General features: G+C 33.8%; 2 protein-coding genes across 5 annotated transcripts in view; one reads left to right on the top strand and one right to left on the bottom strand.

Moving 5' to 3' along the window:
• LOC111418068 (TBC1 domain family member 15-like) overlaps positions 1-18,728 on the top strand; it is a 245,047-nt gene that overhangs the window by 90,637 nt on the left and 135,682 nt on the right. The window lies entirely within an intron of this gene.
• The window catches only part of LOC111418066 (dachshund family transcription factor), a 198,862-nt gene that overhangs the window by 50,573 nt on the left and 129,561 nt on the right, over positions 1-18,728 (bottom strand). For all 4 annotated transcript variants that reach the window (XM_023050497.2, XM_023050498.2, XM_071199707.1 and 1 more), the window contains one exon: positions 15,552-15,782. In XM_023050497.2, the coding sequence (XP_022906265.1) occupies positions 15,552-15,782 (231 nt within the window). The remainder of the gene's footprint in view (positions 1-15,551; positions 15,783-18,728) is intronic.

The following is an 18,728-nucleotide window of genomic DNA, read 5'->3' as shown; positions in this document are numbered from 1 at the left end:
TTTCTTTGAACTTAAAGTTGAAGAAAATTCTAAAATCACACTTAAGCAGTTGCAACCTTAATGGCTTCATGTTTACATTAAAACAAATACGTTTTGAACCGGAAAGAATCAACACCGTCGAAGTGATAACAAAAACATCTGAATACATAAGAAGTTTGCTTGAGCTTAAAAGTGAAAACATGCCCATAATCTATTTAGACGAAACAAACTTTAATTTTTTTATCTCTCGAAGTCAAGGTCGTTCAAAAAAGAGAAGTCGTACTTTCATTGCTGCCACTAGCCTAAAGACATATTCGTTCAAAGCAGAAAATGCTGTGCATTTTTTGAATGGACGAATTCTGAATGGACGCATTCCCATTTAAATGCTTGAAATATCCCATAAAAGTTAAAGATTTTCATGTCTCAAGTCAGTATTTCCTCTTTTTCTTGTGCTCCTTCTAAGAGTTCTTCGAAGCAGTCTCTTGAGTATATCTTTATTATTATTAAGGATATTCAGGTGTCCCACGACTTGACTGCGATAGCTTGGGAGTGCGTTATTGGGGTGATTTCAAGTCAAGAATGTCTGATGAACGTACACCCAAAGCGCTATCGTAACCGAGCTACAAGTATTTGAAATTTTAAATAAGTAGTAGTAAACCATGTAAAAAGATACAGTTTTATTGAATTAATTGCTCAAAATGTCCACCCAGTTGCTGTATAGTCTAGCTCTTCTTAGAATTGATGTGGATCAGCACGAATAGTTTCTGCGGTATCTATAATTCTAGCTACTAGTTGTTCTCTGTTTTTTTTTTGCATAAACTAAACTTTTCATCCAATCTTCCCCATAAAAAGTAATCTAAGGGATTAAAGTCTGGTGACTTTGCTGGCCAAGGAACTGCTGAACAATAAATAACAAATTATCATTCACAGCCACCTGGACTTGTTAATAATAACAAAATCAACAGCTTGTAGCTAGGTTACGATAGCGTTTTGGGTGTATGTTCATTAGACATTTTTGACTTGAAATCGCCCCAGCAACACACTCCCAAGCTATGGCAGTCACGTCGTGGGACACTCTCTATGTTGTTTCTTCTTCTATCTCCTGTATACTCTCTTTATCGTTTGCCTTGGTTCCCTGTATCCTTCAACTACACTCTTTGCATTGTGTTGTCGTAATTTGATGTAGGCTTTGGTCATGTTCATTTACTGCTTCATTTGGCTCAAACTTAATATTATTATCGACACGATTAGTTGGAACCCAAATCTTTGACGTTCTTTAACTTTTTGTTTTAAATTCCTCATAAAATAATACACTTTTATACTTATTTGTTAGTCCATGTGACAATGACGTTTACACTTTCAAAAGTATATTGACATACAGGGTGTATCAAATATGAGTAGAAAAAATTTGAGTGGTTATAGGTCTCCTATTTCTGAATAAAAAGTTCTCATAACGCAATGTCCTTCTTCTTTGACATTCTTTGTCCTTCTTAAGATATGATACGATTGAGTTAATGGTTTGCAAGTACTGCTGGAGAATGAATTATACTTCAAGCTTTACTTATGTATTGCTTTAATTTGACACATTAACGGCAATCTCTTAATAATGTTGTATATAAACAATGAATATACTGATATGGTCCTGCTGTATGGTCAATGCGATTTCAGCGCTAATGCTGCAAGACTACAATTTTTTGTGCAATTTCCTAGCTGCCGGTTGCCAATGTAGAAACGTTTATTAATGTAGTTCAAAGACTTCGAGAAACTGGTCAGTTACAATCCAAAATGGAAGATTTCGGCCCTCAAAGAGATTTCACTCATGAAGATGAAATTTTGGAACGTATTGAAATCGATCGGGCAAATCAGCAAAACTTGAAATACATCCCATATGAATTTTACATCATAATTTGCTGTATCAATTCCATCTCACAAAAGTTCAATAGTCATTATCGGCAGATTATCATCCAAGGGTTAAGTTTTATTAGTGGTTAACTGATCAAAATACCATCGGTAATCAGTTGATTAATGAAATTATGTGGACGAATACATAAGTAAAGCCTGCTTAGTATAATTCTTTATCCAGCAGTTCTCAAATTTATATTACAAAGAATTTATTATTTAGATAAAGGAGACCTACAATCCCTCAAATTTTTTTACTCATACCTGATACACAAAGTATGTACCATTACTGGATTTATGTCTCCTATTTTTATTAAGATAAAGTGTTGCGTTTTCTATTATTAGCCTCTTAAGATGCGGATGTTTAGCTTGCATGCTATCTCTTAAACGATCGACCAGAAAGTGTCTTCGATTTTTTCTTAACCTTACCCATTTCTCCCATCTATCGTGCTCCATTCTATCGACATGGTCCCTCCAGCAACCTCGTATTGATGGTATTTCAACACTTTTAAAAATACTTTTTGTTTTCGATGTCTACTCGAATTTCCAGTGTATATGTTAGAACTGGTCTTGCAATTGACTTGTAGATTCGAAGTTTACTTTTTATTGACATGTATTTATTTCTCCAGATATGCTCACTGTAGTAACTGATATTCTTGGCGCTTTATTTGCTGGCGTACAGATTTCTTGATGTAGACCTCTGGTGCTCGATACCTTCACTCCCAAATAAGTGCAATTTATATTTTGTGTGAGGGATCCTTTGTTATTACCATTAATTCTGATTCTGTACAAGGCTATCTTTGAGGCCTCCCATGTATTAATTACCTGTTTTAAGTGACCCATTTGTAGTTGGATCCAATAAAGGACGTCCTCGCTGCCTCTTGTTCGCCTTTTTATTTCCCTCAATGTCTTTGTAACTTTCGACCCATCATAGACTAACTTCTTTGCCCCTGGCGATTTTTTTCAGGTTGTCTGTACATTCTTTGACCAGTGCGGATTGACAAGTGTAGGCCTGAATTGGCTTTAGGCCGACCCGATTGTCCGTGAAAATGTTTATCGATGCACCTTTATGTCCCTTTTATAAGTTCAAAACGGTGCAGGAGTTTATGACAAGAATTTCAATTTGGAAATTGTTATATCCGTGCTTAGGGGCAACTTAACACGGCTATTTGATCCAGTAATGTTCATACCTACTCCGGATCCAACTGTCTTTGAAGCATCGGTGCACCAGGTGGCTCACTCTTAGTCCAAGTATCAATGCTTCTAAACATGACCTTATATGGCTGGTCGAAATTATACTTTGTCGGTGTATGATCTGTTTTAATTTCAATCAAGTGGTTTAAACATGGATCCCTGAGAATTTCGAGATGTCCTTTGAGTTTACACTACTTCAGCTTGAGTGAAGAGCATGTTTTCAGTGATAAGGCACTTAAGCTACCTCTTTTTGTATATACAGATAAAGTGGTGTGAGACAGAGTAGGGAGTAGGATTCGGTTGTAGTGCTGTTTTGTGATTTTTTGCTATGTTTTGGCCACCAAACCAGTGAAGCATAGGCGATAATGGGTCTAATTATTGCCACATAGATTGTCGAAGATTTAAATCTGGTAGCTTTCTCGATTACTAATTGACAGTTTCCATTGTCATTGAAAACGTTTTCATTAAATCGTTGCATTATACTTGGGATAAGATGGTTAATTTCGCAATGGTATGTTGTAACGTTGTTACATCTTTATCAAAAATGAGTTAAAAAAAATTATTTTCTTAAGTAAAATTCTTATTAGATACTAAAATATTTCTTCGGCCTTTAGCACAAAAAAGTTGTTTGGTAGTGGAAAACGGTAATTCCATTGTTGTTGGTTCAACGCAGCAGTGTATAAATTCCGCGTATCGAACCCGATAATAAATACACAAGCCGGGATCTCGGTAGCTTGTTCGAACAAGTAGCCGATGGCATCTGAAACGGTAGACTGGTCCGGCTGTCCACCTACGCCGAAACAACTTATTCAAGAGAGAACGTCGGTGTAGAGAGTGGCTGTGGCTTGCCGCCCGCGGTCCACGAATTTACATATATTTCGTTACGGGCCGTTTAATTGGTACCGATGTAACCTTATTTACGAGCGGGTGTTTATTGGCTGCCGAAGACGGGGTTCTCTCGGGTCAAGTTCAAACCAGTAAATCATCCGCGCGGAATGATGGGAAAAGCATGAGTTAACGCGGACTATAACGCAAACACCGAGAACTATTACCATCTTCGTATAGTTAGCATATACGAAGAGTATGCTAATAAGTATAATATTTCACGTGAATTATAAATTTTTATGGTTTAACGATTGATGTCTCAATAATTTTGAAGAATAACCACTTTAAAAGTCGGGTTTTTTGCAAAAAAAGAGGATATCGCAAACTATAACTCAAGAAACGTCTGCGTTGTTTTTTTCATTCTATCGATACTTTTATGGCCTGTAAAGTGCGGCGGCAATAAAGGACCCGTGGGCAAAGACCTCTCACGGCGGGAATGCAATAAATTTATTAAGTTAAATGCCGAAAACGGTGGTCGTCGCCGACGACGAAGGGAGGAGGCCGTATTTCTTTGAATATTCCGCGGCCATAAACGGAATACTAATGTACTAATGTATCAAGGAGACGGAACGAGGCCGGAAAGTAAAAACGAGAATTATAAGCTCGGTTAATAAACCGCATTGGCAGTAAACTTTTTAATGGCCCCCTTCTACTCGGAGGCTAAATGAGGGATTTTTCTTCCCCGGTTTCCTCCTCTCTTTTTTTTACTTCCTATTTTTCATGCTCCGCGACCTCTAGACCTTCGGGGGGTAATAATTAAATGAAACACAGAATTCCTCTCAGGGCTCGTTACTCTTGAACCAACATCGGAAATTAATTTTTCAAATTCACCAAGCTAAGAAGAAGCAACGGATACGTCCGCGACCAACGAATTTCTTTTCTCGAGTTTCGTTTTAATCTTCTCGCCCCCCCTTTCGAATTAAACGTAAAGTTTGAGTACTTTTTTGAGGTCGCTTTGTAATTAAAAAAAGCACAATGAACACACAAAATGAATATTGGGTACATTTTCTTTTACGTGCACATAAAGAATCTGACTTAATTAGAAACGTACATAAGTTGTATTAGTAGAATTATAAATGAATATTTGTACTAACCTTAATTTGAAATTAAAATTTTTTTCAAAACTGCACTGCTCAAAAGTGTATCACATTTAAAGCTTTAATTCACAGCTTAAAGCTGCTTTATGGTCGCAAGAATAACAAAATTTGAGGTGAAAAATCGATGTCTTACGATTTTTTCAAATTTATTTTTCTGTATTCGGACATGGGAAGTCGAAAAAACACTCGTGATTTGTTTAAGCCTTTGTGTCCCAAGAAGTCAAAAACTTTGAAACTTTGTGACGGAATTAAAACGCTATCAAAATAGACTCAGTAAAGGCCTTTGGAATCAATTTTAGCAAAATATGCAATCCCCCTATTCCAGGGAAATACTGGTACTTGAGAGTACCGTCAAGCATTAAAATATATTTTAGTGATGTTGCAGTATACAAAAACTTTTATTCCTAATATAAAAATAATACTCCTACATTTTTATTACGTTAGAAAATAAGTAACACTTGCTTTAGCTAAATCACATTATGACATTCAGAAAAACAGTTCTTTCTTTCATTACAACAAATAAACATTGCAAGCAGTAGATTTTGAGTGGGGTCTAGCTTTGGCAGAACAATATTCACAACTTCCTCTTTCTTTTGAACTTGCGCAATAGAATATTGTGCAAAAACTAACATTTTCGTATAATCTACGTGTCAAAAAAGATGCTAATTCAAAAATTCCTGGAAGCCGCGTTTATTGAAATTAAGGAATGAAACTTATTCTAAATTAAAGCTCAAAGGTTTCTCTTCAAGATGATGTATAATAATTGTTAGGTTGGATTGAAAAAATATTGAGAAGAAAAATGTTGAAACAAAACTTACATTTTCGTACAACCTAAAAATGTCAAAAAAGATGCTAATTTAAAAATTTCTGGAAGCCGTATTTATTGAAATTAAGGAATAAGACTTGCTCTAAATTAAAGCTCAAAGCTTTCTCTTTAAGATGATGTATAATAATTGTTGGGTTGGGTTGGAAAAATATTGAGAAAAAAAATGTTGACATAAAACTTATATTTTCGTACAACCTAAGAATGTCAGAAAAGATGCTAATTTAAAAATTTCTGGAAGCCGTATTTATTGAAATTAAGGAATAAGAATTGTTCTAAATTAAAGCTCAATCTTTCTCTTTAAGATGATATATAATAATTGTTGGGTTGGATTGGATTCATCCAAAGCTAACTGCCTAGTGGCATGATAATAAGACTGATGGTTAAGTGTTTCAAAATACGGGCGGATCTTGTATAGTTTATCCGTATTATTCTTAAAATGTTATCGTTGCCATGCAGATATGATAAAAGCTCCTGAAACCTGTTACGGGTCATTGTTCGTATGACAAGTGGTACATCCAAGTCTTCAGCATTACTCCAGAAGAGGTTATAGCTTGGGAAACTGTGATAACTCATTAAAAAATGTATGCCAATATCTTCTTTCAAGCTTAGCATTTTATTCCTTTGGGTGGCGTACAAATTACTTTGAAAGGTAATATCTTTCACACAGTTGCCCATCAGTTTTAGAAAATAACCTGTAGGATTAATAAAGTATCACCAATTATTCTCTCTGGATAATGGTATACTGGAATTTTAGTCTGTTTTTCCCGTCTTCTCCATTTTCTATCAATTTCTGCCTTGTTGTTCTTGTTGGGCCCTTTGTCACATATTTCTACTACTTCAGTGTCACTTTCCCCATTTTTATTAGTTACTTATTCTACTTCTTTATCTTCCAGCATAGGTACCTCACTAGCAATGTCATCTTCTTCATCTTCTATTTCTCAATCTCAATATTATACCTGTTATTATCCTGGCGGTACTTTTACGTACCAAACACAAAATGTAACTTTTTTGGGATAAAAATAAGAAATGTTTGAAAACTGTAATTGCAATACGTAAACAATACACGAAGCTGCTTACAAATCACACTTAATAACCATTTATTAAAGAGATACCTTTCTGAACAATAAAATTCAACAACACCACTTTTCACTAAACTCACATCTGGATGAATAAGCTAAATATACCTAAAAACCCTACAGTGCGGATTGCGTCATTTTTTCTACAGATTCTTTCTTGTATAATAGAAAGTACCGACAGCTCCAAATGCGCCGAATAGATGACTACAGTTTAAAATGAATGTTTAAAACTACCAGTACTTTAAAGTTTAAAGTATCGTCGGGACACAAAGGGTTAAAGCGATGCAGAAGTCGAAAGATGACACAAACGCAGCTAGCAGAGCAGTTTTCCATCACCCAGTCTGCTGTATTCAGAGTTCTTAATATCTGGCTAATTAGGGGAGGTTTTGTGATGAAGAAACGTCAAGGAACTCCCAGAGTTACCACTCGCCTCGAGGACAGGAACATCATACACCTAAACAGGAGCAATCCCAGACTCAGCGCAGAGTAAGCGTTTTCCTGATTAATCTTTAGCAATTGTCTAAACTGTCTAGGTTCTAACCAGTTCTAGGTTCCGCATTCTATCAAAAGCCTGAGCTAATTCTAGGTGTATAGTGGAACAAACTTTTCTTTCTTTCCTCAACTTTTCAATTATATCTGTGATGATCCTGTGAATCTGGTCAATAGTTAAGTTACTCCTTGAAGCCAAGCAGATGATTTGTGATTACACTTTTTTCATCAATAACCACTTTTAGTGTGTTAAGAAGTATTTATTTGAACAATTTAGCCTTTGAATCTGCTTTTTGTTCAAAATCCGTGTTCTCTCTGTGCCAGAATATTATCATCATTCATAGCATCTACTTGTCAACTATGTTACTCTATATTTTCCATTGATTTTTGAACATTGTAACTTTATTTTTTTTTTTTGTCTGGCATGATTCCATTTTACTGCAGTTTCCATTGACTCTATTGAAGTAGACGTAGCATTCTACATCTGTTGTTCTTAGTGAACTCTTTTTGTTTATGTGCTCCACATTTAGCACCATTCTTCTTACTTCCAGAACTAAACCGATTCTGCTAAACCATTTCATACTTTATCAAATGGTGAATTTTCTAATATAATTTCATTTCCTGGAAATTTAATTGTGATTTCGAATTAATGGTAATATAAACTGTATGGTTATAAATAAGAAAACATCACGTACGCGTACAAATTATACGCAAAGATGATTAAAATGAACGGAAACACGATGAACATGTTAGACATGGTTGTCGTATCCCATTAGGTAACGTCTCAACGACGATATATCCAATATATCTAAGAGAAAATCGTTGAAGAGTATCGAACGAAAAATTTGCGAAGTCAAACAGACTATAAATATTAATGTGCCTAAAAATACCGTCCAATCAAAGCAACGTTCATGGGGGTCAGAGAAGAACCGAATGGGTGGAATCGGCGTTTTTCATGCCGAGCTGCTGCCACTCCGTGAGCTGCATTCGTAAACAGGCTGCCGCCCGGATATAATTGATCTCCGCGTAATTTGTAATTGCCGCTTGGGTTTAATCTAAATTCATCTTGAACCTGGTGGTGCTGCAGAGAGATGGAGACAGATTCTCAAAGTATTATGAGATTGCAACGCGTCGGGGCAAATTGCACGCGACCCTTACGATTTATTACGGAGAACGAACCATTTCAATATTAAAATGAGAAAAAAATAAATAAATAAAAAGAAAAGGAGGTAAAGACGAGGATGAACGTTGCGTTGCAAGGGTATAAAATTGAATATAATGGACGCCTACGTTTTGATGGTTTTTTACACGTTCACCTAAGCAATTTTAATACACAATGTCGGCCGCCAGGATGGTATAATTGCCCGGTATTATTATCCGCCTCAATTATCTAAGTGTGCAATTTACGTTTCTCGGTCCCTTAAACGTTATTAAGATGCTAAATATTTTGCTATGATTAACATCTTAAAAAATAAACTCGTATTAAATTAATTCGTGGAGAATTTCATTTAAATTCTTCCACAAATATTTAATAAATAAAATTTAAAAAAAAAAGTAAATTGACTGAAAATTTATTGCCCGCCGAGTTCCGTGTTTGTTAAAAATGAAACGCATCTGAACACATACACACACACTCACTCACACACACACACAAACAATGTTTCTTATAGTGGCGTGCAACACATCAGATATGACGTACAAACGCATCCATTAGTTTTTCCGTCGCAATTTACATTATACCCGGGCGATAAACTCGCTAATTAATGTAAGTCTGTAATTTTTCTTTTTTCCTTACCACCAACAAAGCTTTTACTAGAGCCATGCAAAAAAAAGCTCGAACAGAAAACGTGATAGTCAATTGATTCCAATACCGGCCCTAATAAATTTGATTCTGTTATAGATATCAATTACGAGGCCGTATGCGCGACCTTAATAATACCCATCAATGGGATCGTAAAATTTTACGACCCCTCCTATTATAATTACTTCGTTCGATGATGGTCGCTTATGTGATTTATATTTCGCGCTTCTATCCGTCAATATATTCATACATATATCTTTTATTATTACAACTACAAAACAAATTATAAAATGGTTATTAAGAGAAAATTAGTTCTGTTTAAATTTATATCGTTTTTTATTATGTTTTAGAATAATTTATATCTTTTGTTAATCGTCGAATTTGGCATGCTCTAGTTTTTATATAAGATATAGAATCTTTAATGTGTTCTCTATTATCCTATATTATCTCTTCAGGGTGTATTAGGAAGTGGTGGGGCACAGGAAACTTAGAAGCTACATTACTCGTACCATTATGAAGTTTATGTATGTACATGTTTGAAGTTTATTCTCAGTTAATGATAATTGAATTAAAGGTGATGTAACTGACGTCTCAAAAGGTACAAATAAAAATCGAGATAGTATAATAAACTTATAACATGATGAATCTACCCCAAGAACCATCATTTATTATAACCAGGGCACGGAACTTTTGTAATAAAACGATTTCCCCCCTCCACTCGTTCTCAGAAAATCTTGATTAAAAGAATACCATACTACTGTTCAGTGGGAAATTAAAATTTCAAGTTAGAAAAAAATTGTGTTAACAAAAATTGTTCCTTAAATAATTCTAAACAAACTTTGTCAACAACTTTTTTTGATTTAATCAATAATTAAGGAGATAACCTCAAAATAATAATTTTTAAATTTTTATACATAATTACACTTAGATGCTTAATTAATAGAGATGTAAAATTTTTTTATTAAGATAATTGATTCAAAATCGAAATTGAAACAAATTTTATTTAAAACATTTTTTAATAAAAACAATAATTGTTGAGATAATTAATTTTGATAGCATACTATTCAGAGGGAAATTTAAATTTCAAGTTAGCAAAAAATTTTATTAACAAACACTGTTCCTGAAGTAATTCTAAACAAATATTATTAATAAAAATTTTTGATTTCATCAATAATTAAGAACATAATCTCAAAAAAAAATTTATATATATATTTTTTATTGAGAAAATCGTTTTAGAATTTAATTTAGAACAACTTTTGTATGAAATTTTCTGCTGAGAACAAGTGAAGGGGGGAAATCGTATCGTTTTGTTACAAAAGTTCCGTGCCCTAATTATAACAAATTAATTTGTGATACCTATAATTCGAACACGTCTTCCCCCTAGCATAACTTTATCAATACTTTACTATCCGTGCCAAAACCCCTTACTTTAGAGATCGATATCTTCGAAATCGCTAAAAAATTAAATTGTAATACGCCATGCCGTTCAATCGGAAAAGATGGTGCGTTCCAGACTGGACGTCGCGCCTTTATTTTACGTACATCAAAAATAAAGGCGCGACGTCCTGTTTGGAACACACAAAAGCACCATATTTACCGATTGGATAGAAATCGCGTAAATCGCTCTAAAAAAATTGGAGAGACAAAACTTTGAAAAACTGATAACGGAATTTGATAAACGCAATTATTTGACATATTTTGGTTAAAACCGCGTTAAAATCCACCCGGTTGTTTTCGACATAACCGCGTCCTACCACACCGTCATTTTTCGCCTCATTCTACCACCTGTTCAAACTTGAAATTTTTTCGTTCGATAGTTTTTGAGAAAAACAATCGTGGATAAAGTTGCCGGCACCCTCAAAACTCTTATACTTTTTTACTAGTAGAATCACTGATTATTAATCAAGTCATGGTTCTCCTGATAAAAGAAAAATACACGGTATTAGCCAAGAAATTACAATTTCGCAATTGGTCCAAGACGAGTGTCAAAAGAAGAAATTATGTGTCAAGTAGGAACAGCTATTCGGAAGATGACGCCACAAAACCTGAAGACATCCGTTAAGACTGTTTTCAACATCCAAGTCCAACATGACTGTTGGTAATAATAATATAACTTTCATGAGCATAAAAGTTAAAAGTCGCCATTTTGAAATAATTCGTCCAATTGAAAATGTGGTATTACCATCGTATAGAGAATGTCCTAAAACATATTACTGCCAAATATGTATTTTGAAAGTAGTACCCATAGTGTGGCTAAAAAAATAAGGCGCTTAGTTTGAAACAGGCTGTATATTGGAACAAAACGCACACCAACAGGTATCTACAAGCTTCATCACCCACAATAGAAGATGTCCGTAATTCACAACCTTTTCAGTAGAGATTATGTGACGGATTCTGATTCATCAGATTCTGATTTGATTCTAAAGAAGGTTACAACCAAGCAATCGAAACGTCAAGCAAAGTTTTAATAGACGCACGGCATAAATCAGAAGTTTCTAGTTTTAGTTTTATTTCTAACATCAGTACTATATTTTACATTATTGATTTTCCTTCATTGAAGTTTTGGATTACTAGACGTTATAGGGTGGTAATTCCAATAAACTTAATTATATGATTTTCTTGCAATCAATTACAGATTGGATTCGTAGACGTAAACTCAAGTTTTTTTACATATTTGAGAATTAGTACCAGTAATTCATAAAGCATCTTTTCTGCCAGGGTCAACAGTTGATCAATAATGTTCCGTAATTATTAAATGAATTTAACATCGTTCAAAAATTTTACTTTAAGCAAGAGCATAAACTCAAATTTTTCATCCAGAGATTGGAACAACTCCTGTTCAATATCTTGCATATCTTCTATCATGGGTGCATTTGTTATCAGAACTGTGCCTAATTGATCAAGAGTTGCTGTTACGAGTTATGGATTTATTCAATCGTAGACATAAGTGCACTCATTAAGCTGATTTCAATATATGCTGAATACTGGAATCTTTTAATTAGAAGTTTGCTTAAAACCTGACATTTTTAACTGTATCTGATATCTGACTGTAACTGCAACTGATGAAACCAGTTGGTTTTAGGAGTTATGGAATCATTCAATATCATAGACTTGGATTTTTAAATGATCTTGAATCGTTCATTAAGTTTATTTCATGCCGAATCTCTCTTCTTGTACAAACTTGAATTAGCAAAATACTCAAATTTTTCATCCAGAGATTGGAAAAAATCCTATTCAATATCTTGCATATCTTCTGTAATGGATGCATTTGTTATCAGTTTATCAGCAACGTTCGCTTTTTCTAGAATGCAATCATCATTCCTTAATGTTGAAACATTATCAGTCCATTACTGCCGAATAAAAATGTCAAAAACTTGCACATAACACTTCAGATAATATTAAGAGTAGAGCTTTTATAAAGCTGTTTATACTGCACACAAAGCAACCCTAACTTCCAAATGTTTCTTACTAAAACTGACTCATTAAGCTGATTTCAATGTATGCTGAGTATTGGCATCTGAAGTCATTTTTAATCCAGACTTTGAAATACTTAATGATTAATGTAGGTCAGATGAGTACATTGTTTAAAACTGTATCTGATTTTAAATGAACCTAAGTTTGCTCAAAAAATTGATCAGAATATTGAATTAGTTCCAGTACTCAAATTTTTCACACACAGTTTGTAGCAACTTATGTGCATCTTTTATTTAAATTTCCATGATTGATGAATAGTTTTTGTTAGGAGTTGTTGATAAGCTCATTTCAGTTTGTACTCAGTACTGGAAGCTTTCAATTAGACGTTTGAAACCCATTCGAATGCAGAAGTCATGTTTGTGATTGGAAGTTAATGTATCATATTATTATTGTTCCTCTATGTTCTGAAATCTTTTAATCGTTATGACTTTTCATTTTATGTAAACTTTGCTATATTAAATTAGTCTTTTATAAATTTTGAACGTTTCGCAAACTTTATCAGTCCATTACTGTCGTAAGGTAATGCCAGAAACTTGCATGCAACACTTCAGATAGTATTAAGAGTAGTTACAGCTTTCTCTTAGTTATATAAACAGCCATTTGCACACGTTTGATTTAAAAGCGCATTTTTAAACGATATCAGTAAGAAGTCAAATATTTTTTAAAACTGTACTAACATCTTTAGTTATCTTAATTATAACAGTCTAAAGATATCTTATTAAATCATTACTTTTATTTTGCTCAATTACTTCAAAAAGTTTTATCTTTATTTAACAGAATATAGAGTTTAATATCATCTTTTTAAAATTTATTAAGTTTATAGTAACTGTAGAACAAAGATGAGCGTAGGTTGTGTGTAGTCGAAGAGAAAAGACTTAGTGAGGAGAAGATACAATCGCTATGGAGACCTCCTCTTTCCTCTTTTTGTGTCTCTTCCGCGGTCGATGCGTATCGTGTATCGGGCGAATCGTGTCAACACGAATTATCGGTGCGGGCCCGATTAAAAATTATGAAACACTAAAGCCACTTAACGACTTAATTCAACGTGAGCGGTACACGATCGCGATCCCATCTGCTTATATGGTCAAGAGCCGATCGGTTTTACGAGGCCTACACACAAACTCCTACAATATAGCATCCACGAATCGACTCATGAACGGAACTTAATAATTATCCAAATGCAACGAAAAAAAAGCGATTTAGCTTCAACTATATTTTCAGAAAGTTGCAATTATATTTTAATTTGTTTTTAATTTCCGAACCAATTAAAAACGGCACATTTAAATAAATAATTTACCCTGATGGCTACGTGAATAATTGCGTAAGTTGTTGGGTTAATAACGGAAAATATTATAGATCACAATTAAGGTCTATCTTGTCACTTTACGTTAGCCAGAGTGGGAAATGACGGGCTATTAACGTAGTTGCCATCGCTACTGGGCATTTACAGTTATTACCACTATAAGAACTGTATATACGCGGTTTATCATGTTGTTCAGTGCTGGAATTTAGTTATTCAGTTATTTTCTGTTAGTGACATTAACAAAAAAATAAGACAACTGAAAAAATAAATAAAATTCACCTACCTATTTCGGGCGCATTTTCCTTGTACCAATACTTTTTTTTTATTTATGGCCAATTGGTTCAAAAGAAACAAATAAAAAATTAAATAAACACGCAAAAATTCTTTTAATTTCGTTTATTTCTCAATTTTGAATAACATTTACATCACACATATGTCGTAAACCTAATTCTAAACAACGAATAGTAATAATAATAATAATTGTAATTCATTTCTCTCACGTCTTACAGTTCTTTTATTCACTTGATTATCAAATATGATCTTTTTTTTGGTGCAAGGAAAATTTTGGTATATTCAATAATTTTGTTTTTTTAAATAAAAGGCATCAAAGTGAGTGAATATAACAAAATTTTCGCCGAGATAAATAGGCTACTCATGCGCAAGTCTCGTTATGTTTTCTTTTTAAATTATTAACTTAAAAATAAAAATTCCTACTGCTAAATAACACTTTGTGTGCGATGGCACGAGAAGTACAATGAATAGTGATCGTCACCATAACAGGGACAGAATTACTAGATTCCATCACTGAGAACATTCATAATTTCGCAGTTCTTCAACACGTTTTGTGCGCGAAAACTTTTATTTAAAAAAAATCACTGCACACCATGTTTTAGCTTCATTTTACTATGTGAGTAATATTAAAAACTACTCCTCAACTTATTCTTTCTTTTATATAAATTATTTACAATTACAGAAAAAAGAACTATGATATTCATTTCATTTCTGTTAATTTAATCTTTTTCTAAAAACTTTTTTCCTCTCTAATTAAGTAGATTTATATTATACAAAAATTTTTCATCCATTATTTTGCTTAATAGCATTCGACAAAGACAAAAATTATTTTATAAATTAGTAAAATACAAAAGAAGAATAAAACATAACATAGCTTTAAGAGCGAAAATAGGACACGATCGTTTCTAAAGCACGATTAGCAATAAATAAAACGAACCCCTCTTAGAGTATGTCCATTAAACTTTCAAACAAAAAAAGGGATCGAAAACACAAGAAGCTACCTATCAACGTTACCTATTTAATCCATTCATCTAAAAACCGATATAAGTATGTATATTTTTTTATATTTACAATTTTACCATTTCTATCTAAATCCGATTCGATTATTTTAATTCTTTTGTGTGTTTAAATCGATTTAATTTTTAATGTTAATTTCGCGTTTAGCATTTTTGTGTTGCCGCCAAATACATGTAGTATTGGGCAAGCGAAAGCAAGTACACCATGTTGCTGTTTGTACCTTTTTCGTAGTTTATCTGCCTCTCCTGTTGGCGCGCATTGTCCGCTGCCACTTTCAGCAAACCTTGAATATTTCTTAAAAGCGTCTCTGTCGATGAAATACTCGGATCTTGATGATGATTTTGCCCATTTGCCGACGCCACTGCAGATGCTAACGTTGAATAATTGATGGCTGCTTGTTGAGAATCATTTCCGGGGACTACTGGAAGTGGTAAATCACCTTCATCCATATCTACAAAAAAAATATTCGTATAAAATAAAGTTGTGCGTAAAAGTATCATTGATGTGGGATTATGAGAATACGGTTTTTTTCTTTTTTTTTGGGGGATAAAGGTAATTATAATTCTTGAGATTCCGATCCCGATATCGAGGCGCCCCACAATGGATTCCCACAAACATAATTAGTGGTTGAAATTAGCGGCTTACAAAGGCATCGGTCATTAGTGACCTACGTGCTGTATCTTCTTTCGCCGCAACCGCCCCTTTCTCCGTTGCCCCCCTAGCGGGACTACTTTAGCATATTAATGATCTTGCGGAACCATAGCTGACCCCACAGTTATTACTCTCTCATTTTTACCCCGGAAATCACCTTTTAGTTTATTATTGTATATAATACTATTTTGTTTTTTTCAATTAAAATATCAATATCAAGTGAGGGTGGAATAGGTTTCTTCAGCAATAAGATTGCGGAGAAGTGAGAAACGTTTTTTGCTGGTGTCTTGGGAAATAATATTCTGCAAATATATTATGGTAGTTCCATTCATACCTGAGTTATTTGTAGCCTGAGCTTATGGCACTAGATATACACATAAATGTTACGAAATTACTGAGATAATTGTTGAAGAAAGCAGTTTATACTGTACACAGGGCAACCCTAACTTCCAAATATTTCTTACCAAAATTGATATAAGGAAATATGTAGGAATACTAGAAATTTGGTATTAACCTCAATACATGATCTTAAATTCATGGTTACTATATGAGCGTGTTCTCATTGTTTGAGAACTGCAAAAAGAAATAAGGCAATTGGCAAAACTTAAAACTTAGACATTTATCCATCTACTTGTGCAACTTTTTTAGTCTGGTGTCAGAAAAAGCAGACCAAGCTGAGTAGGGCAGAATATCCAGTATAAGGTGCGCAACGGTAAATCCCAGTGTAACAACATTGAAAACTTTTTCTTGTGCTAACGTGCAGTGTTACAAATTTGTAACAACTAAATTCTCCTTAAAGAGTGTCTGTTTTGTTGAAATATTTCTTACCCAACCCAACATCAACTTCTGTTATCCATCCCTTTTGTTAAGCTTTTTTCTCAAAGCAGTTTATAGTAAGAGAACTTATAAAACTTGCTTACTCTTTCGAAGATTATGCCTAACAAGAATATGATGAAACCAAACTACACAAAAACGTGATCTTGCAACATCAACAAACATTGAAGCATAGCAACGCTCCTACAATGCCAAATTGTAAAATCTACTGCAAAAAAGAAGGGTATATTCTCTTAGTAATCTACGGCTTAACAGAATCCTGAAGTGAACACTGTCAGTAGATAGACCTAAAAGGAATCCCAACTTGAATAAGTGGATTTGTATGAATGGTAAATTTATGGTACTATATGAGCGTGTTCTGACTGTTCGAGAATTTCAAAAACAGATACGGCTGTTGTCAAAACTTAAACGTGAGACATTTTTCCATCTGCTTATGCAACTTTCAAGTCTAGTGTCAGAAAAAGCATACCAAGCAAATGGTTGAGACAAAATATCTAATACAAGGTAAATCCCAGTGTGACAAAATTGAAAAACTTTTTATTATTTTAATGTGTAGTGTTACAAATTTGCAACAACTTGTTGCATGTTGTTGGAATGTTTCTTACCCAACCCAACATCAACTTCTGTTAATCAACAAAGATTGTAGTATAACAACGTTCCGATATATTCTCTTGGTATTTCAAAGCTTTGCAGAATTCTGAATTGGAAACTGTTAGTAGATAGACCTAAAAAGAATCCCACCTCGAATAAGTCCAAGAACTGCGAAAACGAATAAGACAGTTGTCAAAACTTAAAAGTTAGACATTAATCCATTTGCTTATACAACCTTTAAGTCTGGTGTCGAAGACAACCAAACCAAGCACATGGTTGGGGCAAAATATCTAATATGAGGTAAATCCCAGTGTGACAAAATTGAAAAACTTTTATTATCCATCTTTTTTTGTTAAGCTTTCTTCTACTACATCCTGTGAACTAATCTGATCTGGATGTAGTTTTTTTTGTATATTAGTACAAAACGTAAACTTCCACCTCATGTAATATGAAGATATATTCAGATAAATACAGCAGTTTCGCCGCCATTACCAATTTGCTTCAAGTTAAAAGTTCTCTTCCTCAATGGGTATGATTAATATAATGACTATAATTATAATTTATGTATTATTAATAATTTGTCATATTTGGACATGGAGTCTTTTTATGAAGTTTTTGGATTCAAGAATCACAAGAAAAATTCTAGTTCCGTTAAATCAAACCACTCAATACATATTATCGTTTATGTATACACATTTTAAGAGCAGCCTGGTGGGAATAATGTTTCTAAAAAGAGATCACATGTAGTACCATCGTTCTAAAGCCAGAAGATTTATTAATTTTTCAAACTGTAGTTGCTCGATTTCATGTATTATTCGGTATGGCTATTATTAATATCCACGGCCTTGGCATCTTTAAAAAAGAAGGGACCAATGGTTACTTCGGAGCATATTGTACCCAAACGACTTTTTTACTTTGTTCTCTTGAATAAGAGGAGGGTTTCTTTTTTGTTCTCCAAAATGAACCGTTTAGATTATTAACAAAATTGATTGATAACTTAGTCAAACTCTACTATCTGTGCCAAAAGTAGAGATCGATATCTTTGCAACCGCTCAATGAAAAAAATTGCGGTAAAGTTTGTTGTAATCACTGAACATTTCTACGAAACATATGTGAATTTGACAATTGTTGGCTCCGCAGTTTTCTTTTTAACGCGAATTAAATGAAAAAAGTAACTTGGACACCTTCTGTCCAATCTAGCTGGTGTGTGTTCCAGACTGTACGTCGCGCCGTTATTTTACCTACATAAAAAGATAAAAGCGCGACGTGCTGTCTAGAATACACACCAGCTAGATTGGACAGAAGTTGCCGGTACCCTCAT

The sequence above is a fragment of the Onthophagus taurus genome, chromosome 11 (genome assembly GCF_036711975.1).
Source record: "Onthophagus taurus isolate NC chromosome 11, IU_Otau_3.0, whole genome shotgun sequence".
Lineage (NCBI taxonomy): Eukaryota > Metazoa > Arthropoda > Insecta > Coleoptera > Scarabaeidae > Onthophagus > Onthophagus taurus.
This window is presented reverse-complemented; position numbering and strand designations above follow the sequence as displayed.